This window comes from Emiliania huxleyi (assembly GCF_000372725.1).
Source record: "Emiliania huxleyi CCMP1516 chromosome Unknown EMIHUscaffold_215, whole genome shotgun sequence".
NCBI classification, from domain to species: domain Eukaryota; phylum Haptophyta; order Isochrysidales; family Noelaerhabdaceae; genus Emiliania; species Emiliania huxleyi.
The window spans coordinates 113,303-129,859 of NW_005200461.1; the positions used below are offsets into that span (position 1 = coordinate 113,303).

Sequence of the window (16,557 nt, forward strand, 5' to 3'; positions counted from 1 at the left end):
CCCGCCACCGCGCCGCGCCCCCGCCACCGCCGCGTACAGCGCGTCCGCAGCCACGCCCGCCGTCGCATACGCCCACACCGTGATGGACAGGGCCTGAGGGTTGAAGCCAGCCAGCCCGCCGCGCACCGTCGCCTCCGCCACCGCCGCGTACAGCGCGTCCGCAGCCACGCCCGCCGTCGCATACGCCCACACCGTGTTGGACACAGGTGTTCTGAGGCTTGAAGCCAGCAGCCCGCCACGCACCGCCGCCTCCGCCACCGCCGCGTACAGCGCGTCCGCAGCCACGCCCGCCGTTGCATACGCCCAAACCGTGTTGGACAGGTCCTGAGCGTTGAAGCCAGCCAGCCCGCCACGCACCGCCGCCTCCGCCACCGCCGCGTACAGCGCGTCCGCAGCCACGCCCGCAGTCGCATACGCCCACACCGTGTTGGAGTCACGTCGCGCTCAGCCGCTGCAGCTACAGCGGCAGCCTGCAGAGCAGCCTCGAGCTCTGCGGCCGCCGCCTCAGCCGCAGCCTGCAAGGCTGCCTCGCGCTCAGCCGCTGCTGCGGCAGCGGCAGCCTGCAGGGCCGCCTCGCGCTCCTCCGCTGCCGCCTCGACCGCCTGCCCCACCGCCACCGTGACGGCCGCCTCGTGCTCTGCTAGGGCCGCCTCGCGCTCCTCCGCTGCCGCCTTAAGTGCGGCCGCCATCGCTGCCTCCCCGGCCGCGACGGAGTCCGCTAGCTGCCGCCTGAGGGCCTCGAGCTCGATCCGGCCACAAGCAGCCCGATCCTGTTCGACACAGAGGCGCAGCGCAGCCCTCCTCCGCCGCCCGACAGACACGGCCAAGACACGGCCACGACACGTCCGAACACCGCCCGCCTAGGCCGTGCACCTCGCCGCCGGCGGGCGCTGGCTGTCGCTCACCCCCCTGCGCGTCAACTTCAGCGACGATCGTGCTGCCGCCCGAGAGCCGGCGCGGCGCAGTCAGCCGCTTTGCGCTCAACTGGACGCACGGCGAGGCGGCCAGAGGAAGGGAGGCGGCGGGCGGACGCGGCGGCGGCGGTCTCGCCGCATTTCTGAGCCACCTCACAGACACACTGGTCGGGCAACCCCCAGGCCAGGCGCCGGATCGCCCTGCGCCCGTGCGCCGTCGCGGGCCGCGGCCGTTCGCGTAGGCGCGGACTCGCTATAGTAGAGGATGCTTAGTCAGACATAGAGGCAAGAGGGTAGAGGGTAGAGCCGATATGGGGCTGCTACGGCTGCTCGAGAGAGGCGCGGCCGGGCCGCCGGGCGGCCGCACATCACTCATCAGGGACATCACACGACATCAGTCGTTTCCGTATACGTAACTATTCCGATCACGTGTACTCTACACACGTGTTGCGCGCCTTCGGGCCACTTCAATAGCACACAGAACCGCGTGTATACTTTTGGCATATCTCCAGAAACGACTAAAGGCGCCGTAGCAGAAGCAGCAAATCAATCAAACTCACTTTTGGCCCTATGCCGTACGCGCACCGACAAACGAATGCGCGCCGCGCTCCGGTGCCATGTCAATGCGTCGCCCTCCAACGCGCTCACATGCAACCCAGAAACTAGGGCGCCGCCCTCTGGCCCGCCGCCGTGCGCGCCGCCCCCATCTTCAGCTCCGCCACCTGGTCGAGCGCGTCGCCGAGCAGCCCCTTGGCCACGCCCAGGTCGCGCAGCTGCTCCACGCCGCCGCTCGCCCGCACCTCTGCGGCGTGGTCGGCCACGAAACGGCGGCACTGCGCGAGGAGCCGCCCGTCGCCCGTCGTGTGCGCAGCCTCGAGCAGCGGCACGGCGCTCGCCGGCCCGACGCTCTCCTGCAGCGCCTGCGCGCAGAGCAGCTCGAGGCGCGGCACCTGGTACATCTGCGCCAGCTCCCGCAGCACGAGCGCGCGCCGCGCCTGCTCGCCCTCCCCCTCGCCGAGGTCGAGCTGGTCGGTGCAGAGGTAGTCGATGAAGGCGGTGAAGCTGGCGAGGTCCGTCTTGGGCACCGTGATCTCGGCGGCGTCGCGCTCTTTCATGCCGATGCCAAACATCTTCCCATAGTACTCGGACCGCACGCAGAGCAGGTTCTTGCTCACGTGCTCGATGCGCTCCTCGTCATCGCCGACGATGAAGGTGACCTTGCCGTCGGGGAGGCTGGCGTCGCCCCGCGTCTTCTTCAGGTCTGCCACGAGGGTCGAGGGCGGCACCACAATCGGCGCAAAGGAGGGAGGCGGAGGAGGCGCAGCCACGCAGACCTGGCGGAGAGAACCTCCCGCGCGGACCAGAAGAGCGCTGCCGTCGGGGCTGAGGGCGACGCCGATTGGGCGCGAGAACTCCGCCGCGCCGCCCACGCCATCAGCGCTGCCAGTAGTGCCGCTGCCCGCGACAGTCGTCACCGCGCCCGTCGCCACCTCCACGCGCCGGATCTTGTTGTTCCAGCAGTCCGCCACAAACAGCTCGCTGCCGTCTGGGCTGATGGTGAGGCCGTGTGGGCCGTTGAACTGGGCCGCGTCGCCCACGACGCCATCAGCGCTGCCAGAAGTGCCACTGCCCGCGACAGTCGTCACCGCGCCCGTCGCCACCTCCACGCGCCGGATCTTGTGGCCGCCGAACTCCGCCACAAACAGCGCGCTGCCGTCGGGGCTGATGGTGACGCCAGACGGGCTGTGGAACTCTGCCGCGCCGCCCACGCCATCACCGATGCCCCTAGCGCCGCTGCCGGCGACAGTCGTCACCGTGCCCGTCGCCACCTCCAAGCGCCGGATCTTGTTGTTGCCGTAGTCCGCCACAAACAGCGCGCTGCCGTCCGGGCTGATGGTGACGCCATATGGGGCGTTGAACTGGGCCGCGTCGCCCATGCCATCCGCGCTGCCAGCAGTGCCGCTGCCCGCGACAGTCGTCACCGCGCCTGTCGCCACCTCTGCCCGCAGGATCTTGTTGTTGCCAAAGTCCGCCAAAAACAACGCGCCACCGTCGGGGCTGAGGGCAATACCACGGCAACCCTCGCAGGTCGCGACGGTGCGGATGCGCCCGGCCGCCGACATATGCAGCAGCGAGCCCTCCTTAGTCGTGACGTACCAGCCGCCTGCGCGATCGCTTGCGACGGCACGCAGGAGCGATGCCGGAGGGGCGTCCTCGCCCTCGAGCGCCAGCGTGGTGACCTGTCCGACGACGCGGGCGCCAAAGATGGGCGCCTCGAAGCCATCCGCGACCGGCACAGCCTCGCCCTCCTCATCGCCGTCGCCGGCGGTGCGGGCGCGCTTGCGGGCGGCCATTTTTTAGTCCCAGCGAAAGGCGCCGTTGCAGGCGGGTTCGGTCCTAAGCATGTGCGGTATCCTCGGACACCCCTAGTACAAATCTGCCAAGTGCCAACGTAGTTCGTAGACTACTGCAGACACGCCCCTTTGAGAGAGAGAGATTTTAGAAAACCAACAAGAAATCACGACGAAATCTCTTCCCCCTTTGCCGCATGCCGGGCAGAATGTGAAAATGAGAACCAGAAAAGTCCAAGAAGGCTAGGAGGGGAGGCCGGGCCCCACAGCCGTCACGTGACCATCGGAAGGCGAACAGGAGGGAGGACCGAGGGGAGGGAGGGCCCCCCCTCGGAGGGGAGTGAGGAGACCGTGCGCGGAGCGGGGGGTTCCGAGCGGTGATGTCAGTGAGGAATGTGTGTGTTGTCGTGCTAGTGTCTGGTGTCTACTAGCCCCGAGTAGACGGGGCGTTCCGCTGCTAGGGGAAACCCGGAGCGCAGAGCCAACCCTCGGGGACCCGTGTTTACTTTAAGGCCCTTTCCCTGCGAACGCGCACCCCCGGGGCTAGGGCTTTCTTGCCCGTAACCCGATGCCAATCATCCGGCCCGCTGGGTGCGCTTCTTAGCTCCCCGGCCCTGGATGTGCGGTTGCTGACTGCACTCCAAGTGCTCCAAGTCCGATGTGCGACAAATCATGCGTGAACGAACAACAATGTGAACACGAGACCCTGCCAAGCGCGCCCACACCACAAGCCACAGGGGGTGGCTTTTGTTATTCCTTTCCGGTTTTATCATGACCGACCACAACCACGTCCGCCCTCCGCCGTGGTTGCCACTACCACGTCCGCCGTGGTCCTGTTCGACTCTATGAGTCGTGGTTCGACTCTATGAGTCGCTGGTTCGATCATGAGTTGCCACAACCACGCCCGACGTGGTTGTGGTTGCCAGGGGGGGAGCGGAGTTGATTACCCGTGTGTAGGTGTGAACGGGGACGTGCTCGGGACAATCTCGCATCATCTCGTGTGATCTCGGGAAATCTCGGATCATCTCGTGTGATCTCGGGCCATCTCGGATCATCTCGTGTGATCTCGGGAAATCTCGGATCATCTCGTGTGATCTCGGGAAATCTCGCGGTTTTCGTGAAAGTGGGCCCTCTGTCAGCTGTCCCACAGCCAGGCTGGGAGTCGAGGTAGTACCTCGCCAGCTCGAGACCTAGTCGGAGACGACTGGCCACCATACGTACATGCTCACCGCGCTGACCTCCACCGCGCCTACTGCCCTGTCTTTAGCGCACAGCAGCACCGCCGTCCCGCCTTACAGCACGAGGCGTGTGGTCCACCGCGGCCGCGAGTTCTTCAGCGCGCAGGTCCAGCCGGCGGGTCACGGCGCTCCGGTGCCTCCTCTCGTGCTCTTGCCTCCGGTCGGGGTTGGTATCGACCGCGCCTTCTACAACCGGCTGCACCAGGAGTGGCACGCCCTCGGTTCTCCGGCAGCGATGCATTCGTATGACCTGCTCGGAACGGGCGACGCGAGCCCCAAGCCGCGCCGATTCTACTCACCAGAGGTGTGGGCGGCTCAGCTCGACGACTACTTGCGCGAGCATGTTAAGACGCCGAGCGTGCTCGTTGTGCAGGGCGGGCTGCTTCCGTGCGCCCTCGAGGTGTGGCGGCGATCGGGGCGCGAAGCCGTGGCCGGCGTCTCGCTGCTGTCGCCGCCGCCGCTCCGCTTCTTCTCCAAGGGAGCCGACTCGCGAAAGTTCTCTCGAAGGACGCAGCGGCTCCTCTGGGCGGCCTCCTGCTCGCCCGCCGGAAACCTCTTCTTCCGGAGGCTCCGAGGAGGGTCTCCTCCCGGCGCGCGGATCCGCGAGTTCACCGAGCGGTCGCTCTTCGCCTCCGAGTCCGACGTCGGCGCCGAGTGGGTGAATCAGTGCATCGCCGGCGCTCGATGCGCGGAGCCGCTTCTCGACCTTCTCGTACCTCTGCGGCTCCATCCCTCCCGGCGGCGCGTGGCGGGACGAGCGCACCGACGTGTTCGACTCGCTAGACGTGCCGCTCCAGCTGCTGCGCGGCGACTATGGAGGCCTGGAGAACGCGACGACGAAGGCCGAGGAATTGCTCTCACGCGCGCGTTTGCCCGCGCGAGAGTGCTCCGCGATTGTACTGGGCAGCCGCGCTTGCCTGGCGTACGAGCGACCCGCACCCACCGCTCGCATGCTCGCCCGCTTTATGGAACGGCACTACCGCGCGCCGCCGGCGAGGGGCATACCGGCCGGTGGTGACGCAGGTGTGGTCACGCCCTTTTAGCTAGAGCAACGTCGCAAGAAAAGAGTTGGCTGCCGGGGAGGGGCAAGGGGGTGCCGCGGCGCGCGAAAGCTCTGCGCACTGCGGCCTGCGCGAGTGGTGTGAGGTGTGGAGGCTCGGCGGTGTGAGGAAGGCGGCGGCGCGCGCCTGCACCGGGCCTTGCCAAAAAAGAAACAAGGCGCGGCCAACCCCCCTCTGCGCCGTCTCTCCCACGTATGGTCCTACAGGTACAGCTACACACACACATGCTGTACAATGTGTGTGTCTCTAGCCTACAACTCTACACAATAGGCTCAACAAGAGCTGCAGTCCCTTGCGGAGCATACCAGCAAGCGATCAATGAGCTCGGCCTTGCGGCCGGAGACGCGGAGGCCCTTCTCACGGAGCCGCTCCTTGAGCTGAGGGACGGTGAGAGCGCACAACTCACCTGCAGGCTCTGAGGCTGAAGATGTGGGTGGCGCGCTACCGGACTGTGCTGCTGGAAGCGCCTCACGAGCCAGCGCATCTTGCAGGTAAGCACCTTGGCGCTCCGGGCTCCCGCCCAGCGCAGTCCACTCCCAATATGGCACCGAGAGAAGGGGCCAGCCGAAGCTGCGCAGCTGCCGCCGTTTCAGGAGCGTCGCGCCGCTGGGCTCCTGGCCGATGAAGTGGGAGGGCCCATCCACCTCGACGGCGATGCGAGCGCCGCCGTGCTCGATGACGGCGTCGAGCGAGTAGCCAGACTCGGTTAGCACCTCCTCTTCCGCCGAGAATCCGAGCCGGGAGAAGCTGGAGACAACCTCCCGCTGCAGCTTCGATACGTGCACCCCTCCTGACACGAATGCATTGCGGCAGCGGTCCGAGAACGGCGCCGAGAGCGGGGTGGCGAGGCCACGCTCGGCGAGCCAGAGCTGCCACTGGTGCAACTGCCTCAGACCTTCGTGGTCAAGAGGGAGAGCTTCGCAGCGTGCGGCAAACGCAGGGCCAAAGAGCTGCGGCGCCAGCACGTCGGCAACGGCGAACGCCCACGCCGTGGTGGCGAGCGCCTGCGGCGTGAACTCGCACAGCCGCGGCTCCACCTCCTTGGCCATCGCCGCAAACAGCGTAGGCGCCGGCACGCCAGCCGTCGCAAACGCCCACGCCGTGTTGGCGAGGTTCTGCTGCGTGAAGTCGCGCAGCCGCGGCGCCGCCTCCTTCGCCATCGCCGCAAACAGCGTAGGCGCCGGCACGCCAGCCGTCGCAAACGCCCAAACCGTATTGGCGAGCGCCTGCGGCGTGAAGTCGCGCAGCCGCGGCACCGCCTCCTTCGCCATCGCCGCAAACAGCGTAGGCGCCGGCACGCCAGCCGTCGCAAACGCCCAAACCGTGTTGGAGAGGTTCTGCGGCTTGAAGTCGTGCAGCCGCGGCTCCGCCTCCTTCGCCATCGCCGCAAACAGCGTAGGCGCCGGCACGCCAGCCGTCGCAAACGCCCAAACCGTGTTGGCGAGCGCCTGCGGCGTGAAGTCGCGCAGCCGCGGCACCGCCTCCTTCGCCATCGCCGCAAACAGCGTAGGCGCCGGCACGCCAGCCGTCGCAAACGCCCAAACCGTGTTGGAGAGGCCCTGCTCATTGAACTCCCCCAGCCGCGGCGCCGCCTCCTTCGCCATCGCCGCAAACAGCGTAGGCGCCGGCACGCCAGCCGTCGCAAACGCCCAAACCGTATTGGCGAGCGCCTGCGGCGTGAAGTCGCGCAGCCGCGGCACTGCCTCCTTGGCCATCGCCACAAACAGCGTGGGCGCCGGCACGCCAGCCGTCGCAAACGCCCAAGCCGTGTTGGAGAAATCCTGCGGCTTGAAGTCGTGCAGCCGCGGCGCCGCCTCCTCCGCCATCGCCGCAAACAGCGTAGGCGCCGGCACGCCAGCCGTCGCAAACGCCCACGCCGTGTTGGAGAGGTTCTGCGGCTTGAAGTCGTGCAGCCGCGGCTCCGCCTCCTTGGCCATCGCCGCAAACAGCGTAGGCGCCGGCACGCCAGCCGTCGCAAACGCCCACGCCGTGTTGGAGAGGTTCTGCGGCTTGAAGTCGTGCAGCCGCGGCTCCGCCTCCTTGGCCATCGCCGCAAACAGCGTAGGCGCCGGCACGCCAGCCGTCGCAAACGCCCAAACCGTGTTGGAGAGGTTCTGCGGCTTGAAGTCGTGCAGCCGCGGCTCCGCCTCCTTCGCCATCGCCGCAAACAGCGTAGGCGCCGGCACGCCAGCCGTCGCAAACGCCCAAACCGTGTTGGCGAGCGCCTGCGGCGTGAAGTCGCGCAGCCGCGGCGCCGCCTCCTTCGCCATCGCCGCAAACAGCGTAGGCGCCGGCACGCCAGCCGTCGCAAACGCCCAAACCGTATTGGCGAGCGCCTGCGGCGTGAAGTCGCGCAGCCGCGGCGCCGCCTCCTTCGCCATCGCCGCAAACAGCGTAGGCGCCGGCACGCCAGCCGTCGCAAACGCCCAAACCGTATTGGCGAGCGCCTGCGGCGTGAAGTCGCGCAGCCGCGGCACTGCCTCCTTGGCCAGCGTACGCCACACCTCAGGGTTCGCGTGAAACCCCACCCTGTCACCCACCACCGCTAGCCCATGCGCGACGTTGGCAACTGGTTGTGCCGTTGCACGTGGCAGCACTTCAAGTGCCGAGTCGAGGAGTGGCTGAAGCGTCTGAGGCCGCCTACGCAGTTCGTCACGGAGCCAAGCGCGCTCTCGTGGGTCTCTACGCACGAGCTTGCCGAGCGAGTTCCAGCAAGCGCTCACATCGATTGGCCGCATTATTGCTGCACACCTCTCGTGCACGTCGAGCACCTCCCGCACACTCCGGAGCTCGTTCATGAGTGGCACGCGGCTCGGATTGGGTCTCCGCCCCGAGTGGAGCTGAGAGGCAAGGCTGAGCCACCTAGGAGCCAGCGGCACGCCAACCGTCGAGTGTGCTCCGCATGGTGGAGTGGCGAGCTTGGTGGCGCGGATCTGGCACGCGCCAAGCCGGCGCAGCGATGCAAGCATGGCCGGTAGAACCGCCGAACCGCCGAAAGCTGGCCGTCAACGCGAGAAACGCGCGCTTGCCGCTGGAACGCGGGAATCCACAGGAATATCAAGCGGCTCCCGCCCGGCGGGCGCGTCCACAATCACACGGTCAAACTCTGAGACGAGATGGGATAGACGCTGCGCAGGCCGTCCCGTTTGCATGTAAAAAACGCCCCGCGCGCTGCGCGCGCCGCCGGGAGGGGCTGTGGTCGCGGGAGAGCCGCTGCGCCGCGTGGACGCGCCTACACCGCTCTTGCTCAGCGCTCTTGCTCCGTCCGCTCGCTCGCCACATCTCGCAAAGGTCCAAAGTCATAGCCACCACCTTCTCCGGCAAGCGAAGGCTTAGGGTCCGCAAGAGGGAGAGTTTTTAGAGTTGTCAACTTGTACCCTCCCCTGCCTGTCGGCTGTCCTCTCGACTGCATTCCTCTTTTACATACATAATTCCGTGTTTTTTTTCAGCCCACTCTTTCCTTTTGCACCTGATGCTACAGAGGGCTGACAGCGCGCTGACAGCCCGCGGGAGGGAGCCCATCGCACCACCAGGTGGAAGAGAAGTAGTGGGCTGGATAAGGAGAGGAGTGTGGTGCTATCGCCCAGCCGAGCCACGAGCCTACCTACGGCTGGATCTCCTCCTCTGCGCCGTCAGCAAAGGTTGGAGCGTCGCCCGCGTCGCTGTCGCGACCCGCCCCGTCGCTTGCTGTCATCGCCGACGCCGCCTCTGCGTCACCGCCGTGCATGCCCACAGCCACAGAACCCTCTGTGGTGTCGTCGTCGTCGTCGTCGTCGGAATGGTCGTCGCTGAGCTCCTGGTGCGGCGTGAGGACGCCGTCAGTCGCGGTTGGGAGTGCCGGGGTTGGGAGTGCCGGGGTGGGCGGGGGCGTAGGATCGTCCCTCCCGCGCCTCGAACACGATCCGAGGGATCTCCGCGTACATGTCGTCGCCTAGGCGCAGGCGCGGACGGGTGGCACCCCCCTTGCCCGCGCCCACCCAACCCCCTCTCGCAACGGGTGTCTGGCGCCGAAGTAGCCTCCGCTCAGGGCCCCTTCGTCCCCAGCGTCGCGCCCACTCCCGGGCAGGCCGCCGCATGAGCCGGAGAGCTCGCCGCCGCCGCAGCGGACGCCGTCGAAGGAGCCGCGGCCGAAACCGGCGCCGGTCCACGAACCGGCCGCCCCCTCCTCCGCAGCCACCTCACCAGCCACCCCACCGAGGGCCGAACGCAGTCCCGCAACTTCGGCCGAGATCGGCTCCCGGGGCGAGCCGTCCTCCCGCACCCGCGAGGCGGTCTCCAGCGCCACGCCCTCTTCTTGCACGCGTGAGGGCTCGGGGCCTGTCTGCGCCGCCACCCTCGCCTTGCCAGCGCCACCGCCCGATAGCGCGGCGTCGGCGGCGTCGGCGTCGGCGGCGTCGGCGTCGGCGGCGGCGTCGGCGTCGGCAGCCGCAAGCCTGGCGTTCGCGACGAGCAGAGCCGTCTCTAGCTTCTCCAGCCGATCGCCCATGGCGGCGATCTGGCGGTCGCGCTCGCCGCCGTGTGCGACGAGTGCCACCACCTGCCGCTGCAGCGCAACCACCAGAGGCACAAGCGGGGAGCCAGCCTCCCCCGCCGCCCGCGCGGTGCGGTAGAGCTCCGCGGCCTCGAGAGTCTCGAGCGACTCCGGCGGGCCCGCCCGCGGCGCTGGGTCGCCGCTGTGTGCCGCCGCGACCACAGCCGCGCACAACGGCGGCGGTGGCGGCGGCGGCCGCTCTGGCGGAGCTGCGAGAGACACTCCGCACGCCGCTGCGCCCTCCGCCGCCATCGCGGAAGCGACGACGGCCGGCAGCTCCGGCGGCGGCGACGGCGGCGCCGGCGGCGGCGGCACGGCCGTGGGAGGGAGGGGCGGTCGCCGGTTCCCCCGCAGGCGGCGTCTGGTAGACAAGGAGGAGGAAGGCGCCGCCGGGCCCCGCCTTTGTGACTGCCGGCGCGGCCAGCCTCGAGAAGCGGGCGGTCGCCGCCCACACGTAGGGCGAGTCGAGAGATGCCTGCAGCGCACACTGGGGGACCCATAGCACATGGCGGGCGCGGGGCGTGAAGTGCTCGCTTTCCCCAGTGCATCTGCTACCAGGTCAAAGTATGGGGACGGGACGGGGCGTACTCACACCGCATATGTGCCGAAGTGTGGTCCCAAGTGTGGGTTCGGGGACCCGCGCCCGCCCCGTAGCGTGGTTTCGTCTTTCAGCTGGCAGCGTGAGCCGGCAGGGTGTGGGTTGGTGGTGCGGGTCAGGGAGTGTACCCAGACGGCACGCGGTGGCGGCGGGGACAGGAGTATGCTGAGCCCTGGTCCGACAGTCTGTGACAGCAAACAAACAAACCTGGACGGCACAGTCAGCTGGGCAGGCGGACAGGGCTCGTGCAACAAGGGCATCCCCCAGGCATGAGCTGGCTGCATCTCGCGATATCTCGCTGCACCTCGCCAAATCTCGCCACGCCGTCCAGTGAGGGGTGTGCAAGTGCGGGACTGGTAGGCAGACGGAGTGAGATAGAGGGCGAGAGCTGCCAGGCAACCGGAGCTGCCAGGTGGCGGTAACGCGCTCTTTGACGCGCTTGTGTGTGTGTGTGTGTGTGTGTGTGTGTGTGTGTGTGCGTGTGTGTGTGTGCGTGTGTGTGTGTGTGTGTGTGTGTGTGTGTGTGTGTGTGTGTGTGTGTGTGTGTGTGTGTGTGTGTGTGTGTGTGTGTGTGTGTGTGTGTGCGTGCGTGTGTGTGTGTGTGTGTGTGTGTGTGTAACGTTTGCGTGCGTGTGCGTGCGTGTGTGTGTGTGTGTGTGTGTGTGTGTGTGTGTGTGTAACGTTTGCGTGCGTGTGCGTGCGTGTGTGTGTGTGTGTGTGTGTGTGTGTGTGTGTGTGTGTGTGTGTGTGTGTGTAACGTTTGCGTGCGTGCGTGCGCGTGTGTCAGGTTGCTTGCGCGCCTCGCCCGTCACCCAAACACCGACGAGCGGCACCTGCGAACGCGAGCGGCTCGCGATGGAGCGCGAGATGCCGAAGTGCAGCCGAAGTGCAGCCGAGATGCAGCCGAGAGGCAGCGCCGAGGTGTACAGCGCAGATGCAGCCGAGATGCAGCGCCGAGATGCAGCCGAAGTGCAGCCGAGATGCAGCCGAGATGCAGCGCCGAGGTGTACAGCGCAGATGCAGCCGAGATGCGGCGCCGAGATGCAGCCGAGATGCAACCTGCGACACCGCCGGCTCGCGCTCGCCGAGGAGGACAAGCTTGCGCGACTGCTCGAGCGTTAGCCAGCCTACGTGTACCACACCTCCAGAGTGGTCGAATCCAGTGTGGGTTCAGTCCCGTGGGTGGTGCGGTAGAAAACGGGAGACAGCTGACCGAGCCTACGCGCTGAATACGCCAACCTCGGGGCGGGAAGGCGGTGATTGCAGTGCATTCAGAGGGCCGCGTGAAGACGAGGGGCTACGAGTACAGCGGGATGCGGCGGAGTACGTGTCCTCTCGAGCGCTAGTTGGGAGACATGAGTACACGTCTTCCGCTTCTAGGGCAGCCAGCCGGTGGCGCGCCGCCGCCGCCCCGCCGCCGGGGAGAGCGATTGCGAGAGCGGCGACGGCAGCACTCGCAGCGCGAAGAGCGGCGTCGCGCGCAGCAGCAGGGACGGGAGGAGGGCCTGGGCCAACACACCCAGGTCTGGGGCTCGACGTCAGCCTCGCGCGGTGCTCTTTGCGCATCGCGTGCACACGCAAGAGACGGATGCGGTGAACACCGCTAGCTAGAGCTCGCACTAGAGGCCGTCCTCGCATTCGCCTTCCTGGGGCCCAGTACTGACTTCTGACTGCCGTCGCGGTCTCTCTCCCTGTCTCGACTGTCTGAGCTTGTGCGTCTTGGGGCCGTGGTTGTGTTTTTGTGTGAACACCGCCGGGCAGCCCAGTGCCGCCGAATACCGAAGTGCTCGTCCCCTCGAGTGCTCCTCCACGGCTCCGATTCCGCATCTAGGCCTCGAGAGATGGGGGAGATGTGGGGAGATATGGGGAGATACTCCGCATCTAGGGGCGAGGGCCTCAGCCTTGAGGAGAAGCTGCGAACGGTCGGCCGCTGCGGCGACGAGAACCTGCACGCAACGCCGCCGCACGGCGGGGTGGACAAGACCGTCGGGCGGGGATGCCGCCGCGCCTCCTGGCCACGCAGCGGAGGGGGCTGCTGCTACGCGGTCGGAGAGGCGCGCACCTGCATCGAGACCGGCGAGTCGGCGCGCAGCGGCGAGGAGACGTCGAGCGCGTCGTCGAGCGCATCGAGCATCTCCGCGTAGTCGGCAACGGTGCCGCCGAGCGTCGCGCCGTCGGACGGCCATCCGCGCGCGAGCAGCGGCGCCGCCGCCCGCCTGCCAGGCTCGCCTCCGCCTCCGCCTCCGCCTCCGCCGCCGCCGCCGCCGCCTTCGGACTGCAGCCGCACCGCACGTAGATCGACGGGCTTGAGCCGGCGGCATGCGGCGTCGCAAGACGCGGTCCAGCCGCGCAGCGGCGATCCGTTGTCCTCGTCGGGATCGAGGAGCAGCCACGCGCTCTCCGCCGCGCCGCGCCGGCTGCCGAGTGCCTGCTCCGCGAGCGTGTGGAGCAGCGCCGCTGGCAGGGCGAGCCGCGGCGTGGGCGGACGCAGCGCCAGCGGCGCACCGTGCGGCGTGCGGTCCCAGAGCGCCGGCGAGAGCGGTGGGCAAAGCCGGCTCGCCGTGGCCAAGGCCTCACCGTCCTCAGGCGCCACGTATCGGAGCCCCTCCCACGGCGGGACGGCTGGCGCAGACACAGCGGGAGCGGCGGCGGCGCTGGAGCGAGAAGCGAAGGGCGGCGAGGCAAAGCGGCTGTGCCTCGACCGATCCGCGTTCGGGAAGAAGGAGGAGCTGGGGGCGGAGGCGCACGAGGTCGCCATGGCAGTTGACGGCCGGGCGCCAAACGGGAACGGTTGTGGATCTCGAGGTCTCGAGGGGCGAGTGGGCCGATCTTCATTCCGCCCCGTCCCTCCCCCCATCGGGCCGCATGAGCGCCTCGCCTCGCAGATTCGTTTCTCGCGCCTGGGTCAGGCGCGCGGGGCATCCCCCCGGGTCGCTCGACCAGCGATCCGAAGACTGGCCGCTATGAGAGAGAGAGAGGGAAAGAAAGAGGGCGGTGGCCCTCGACGCCTCAGTCCGGCCCTCCGAGCGTCCGAGGGGGCAAGGGAATTGGAGGGAAACAGCTCTATTAGGCGCGGACATCGCGAGCAGAAAGAATTTTCGAGCAGAAAGAATGTTAGTTAGTCTTATTACTAGCTCCGAGTAGGGGGGTGTGCGGTCTGCTGCTAGGAGGGGTGCCTCCGACAAGTAGCGCCGCCAGCTCGAGCACCACGCCGCTAGTACAGTCGGGTCGTTGGGTGCACAGCGCGTCATAGAACCGGCTGGCAGGTGCTGAGAGATCAAGTCGCTGAACGAACGAGAGTCTGACTGAGACTCCCAGAGGGAGGGGCATGCAGCTGACGCTGCCTCCCAGTCGATGAGTTGGCGCAGCGCCGGGCAACATGCAGGGACGTAGCAACTGACGCCGGAGATTAGCTCCCAGTCGTACGAAAGCTGAGTGGTGCCGTCCACGCGGCGTAGCAGCATGCAGCAAGTAACGAGAAGGACGAGGTTGAACCAGAGAAGGATGCGGGCGAGTGGCGGCTGCGCCTGGCTGCTCAGATAGAACGCACGGAATAGGCGCTGAAGCTTGGACGGCTGACGCTTGGAACGGCAGGTTGCGGTATCCCATGGTGCATTTCGCAGGGCGGTGATGGTGAACCACGTGCTGCTGACTGCCCACGACAACGCAAGTCCTTGCTTGGACGGCACGCAGCTGGCCAACGCTGTCAAGCTTGGTGAATGCAGTCAGCAAGAGAGAGCATACGAGGAGCGCGGCCCATGATCCACGAGTGGATGGCAGTGGTGCGCGTCGATAAGCACTTCCTTCTTCGCGGGGGTTGGCGGCGCGGCACATATATGTACGAAGGGGCCGAAGATGTCCCGACGTCGCACGAGGGAGCACTCAGAATCTTCTCCTACGTACGTACTTATAGCTTACTGGGAGAAAAGAGAAGGTAAGGTAAGGTAAACTTCTCCACACACGAGGTGGTGGGGCAAGGGGGGGCGACCCTCGCGTCTCCACGTCTAACGACAGGAGCCCCACGGCATTTAAAGTGCAAGGCCCGGTGCGCGTGGGTGAGCGGTGTGTGTGTGTGTGTGTGTGTGTGTGTGTGTGTGTGTGTGTGTGTGTGTGTGTGTGTGTGTGTCACGTCACTGCATCCTCTGCGGGTTCCTCCCGTCGCCTTTTCTTTGTTCGAATGTTTTTCAATCCATCCTTCACGAAGCCCTCCCATGTAGCTAGCGTTCTTTGCGAATGTCTCGAGGTGGCCAGCAGGCGCTGTCTGCTCGCGGCCTGTGCGGGTCGCTCGTCCTCCTCGCGCTTCTTTCGTCCTCCCGTCCCTCCCCTCCACCATGGCCTCCTCGGCACTTCTTTCTCCATCCGCCTCGCCCTGCCTTTTCGTATCGTGCCGTTCGCCCTCCATTCGGTGACCTCCATGGCTGTCCGACTCCGTTTGGGTGGCGCTCTCGATACCGTTGCGTCAACCTCGACGTCGCTGTCGCCCTCCCCGTCCCCGTCGTCGCCCGTGCCTCGGTTCGCGTCATTGGTAGCGTTTCCGTTGCCCCCTCGTGTTCCGCCGTCGCCCTCTCTGCTCTAGTTGTAACTGGAAGCTGGCGCGCACGCTGTGCCGGTGCCGGTGGTGGACACCTCAGCTCTACTTCCACAGGCTCAGCTGTGTGTGGAGAAGTTTCCCTTACCATAGTCCATACCTTTTACCGCTTCCTTTGTGTGCTTTGAGAATGTGTTACAGTAAATGGTACGGCTTTAGTTGCAGGACACACGGAGTAAAGTGCTAAACTGCATGCAGCTCAATACGCAATAAGGACGGGGGGTCCGCGCGCCGCCGCCGGCCGCCGGCGGGGTGTCGTGCTCCCTAGGGCGCGGTCCCTGCGTTCCCCATCTCGCGGCGCGGCGTCGGCCGTGCGAGCGGACAGCTATCTCGCCGCGCGCTGCCTCGCCCTCTCGCGGCATATCACGGCAGCGCGAGCACCACCTTGGCGAGCCGGTCAAAGTTCGGCGTGCCCAGGCCGGTGACGGCGTCCCACCCCGCAGCGGCCGGCCAGCCGCTCTCGAAGAGGCAGCCGCGCGAGGCGCCGGTGGTGACGTCGTTGAGCGCGGCGGCGTTCTGGTACAGCAGCGGGTTGACGAAGCCGAGCGTCCCCTTGCCAGCGGAGAGGCGGACGTCGTTGAGCAGCGCGAAGATGCCTGTTCAGGAGCGGGAGCGGGGGGGGGGGGGTGGCAAGTTCGTGCTCGATGCCCCCTCTCCCGCAGCCAGAGCGAGGGGTGCGCCTGCGGCGGTCGGCGAGGCGCACGAGGTGCCGGAGACGCCGCACCCAAACGGCTCCACGCAAAAGTTGGTCGCCTGGGGCACGGCATGGACGTGTCGGTGGGGCGTGCCGTGGACGTGTGTGGGCAAACGGCTCGGCGCTAACGGCGGTTGCCTGGGCGGCGATGTCGGGGTAGGCGCGCCCCGACACGTTGTACCCCTTGCTCGCTGGCGGCAAGCGTGGCGCTGCTGCAAGGTATCGCTTGACCGCGCCCTCCTGCCACGGCTGCAACCAAAGGCGGGGGGGAGAAGGAGGAGCAAGAGGGGGAGGAGGAGGAATGAGGAGTGGGAGGACGAGGACGAGAAGGGGGGAGGGGGGGGGGGGGGGGGGATTTTAAAGGGCCCAGGTGGAGGAGGGGGAGAAGGAAAAGGAAAAGGGGAAGGGGGTTTTGGAAAAAAACCTCCCCCGTCCCGTACCCGGAAAACTCCCCCAAGGAGAGGGCGAGGGGGCCTCCCCCCCGGGGGGGGGTCCCTTTTTGAAAGGTGGCCACCGGGGTTTGGGGGGGGAAACTTTTAAGGCCCTTTTTTTCTTTATTGGAAAAAGGGGCCCCCCCCCCCC

At 67.2% G+C, this 16,557-nt stretch overlaps 3 protein-coding genes across 3 annotated transcripts; 1 reads left to right on the top strand and 2 right to left on the bottom strand.

Moving 5' to 3' along the window:
* Positions 1-1,576: 1,576 nt before the first annotated feature.
* On the bottom strand, positions 1,577-2,173 carry EMIHUDRAFT_366395 (hypothetical protein; the record flags this gene model as incomplete). Its single annotated transcript, XM_005780419.1, has 1 exon — positions 1,577-2,173. A coding segment is annotated over one exon (597 nt), but the record flags the coding sequence as incomplete, so codon positions are not given.
* Positions 2,174-4,486: 2,313 nt separating this feature from the next.
* Positions 4,487-5,546, top strand: EMIHUDRAFT_235247 (hypothetical protein; the record flags this gene model as incomplete). The annotated part of the gene is made up of 2 exons (XM_005780420.1): positions 4,487-5,169; positions 5,198-5,546. The coding sequence occupies 2 exons, from the start codon at positions 4,487-4,489 to the stop codon at positions 5,544-5,546; spliced, it is 1,032 nt and encodes a 343-aa protein (XP_005780477.1).
* Positions 5,547-15,402: 9,856 nt separating this feature from the next.
* Positions 15,403-16,229, bottom strand: EMIHUDRAFT_457066 (hypothetical protein; the record flags this gene model as incomplete). The annotated part of the gene is made up of 3 exons (XM_005780421.1): positions 15,403-15,877; positions 15,962-16,034; positions 16,114-16,229. Coding segments are annotated over 3 exons (422 nt in total), but the record flags the coding sequence as incomplete, so codon positions are not given.
* Positions 16,230-16,557: the final 328 nt, after the last annotated feature.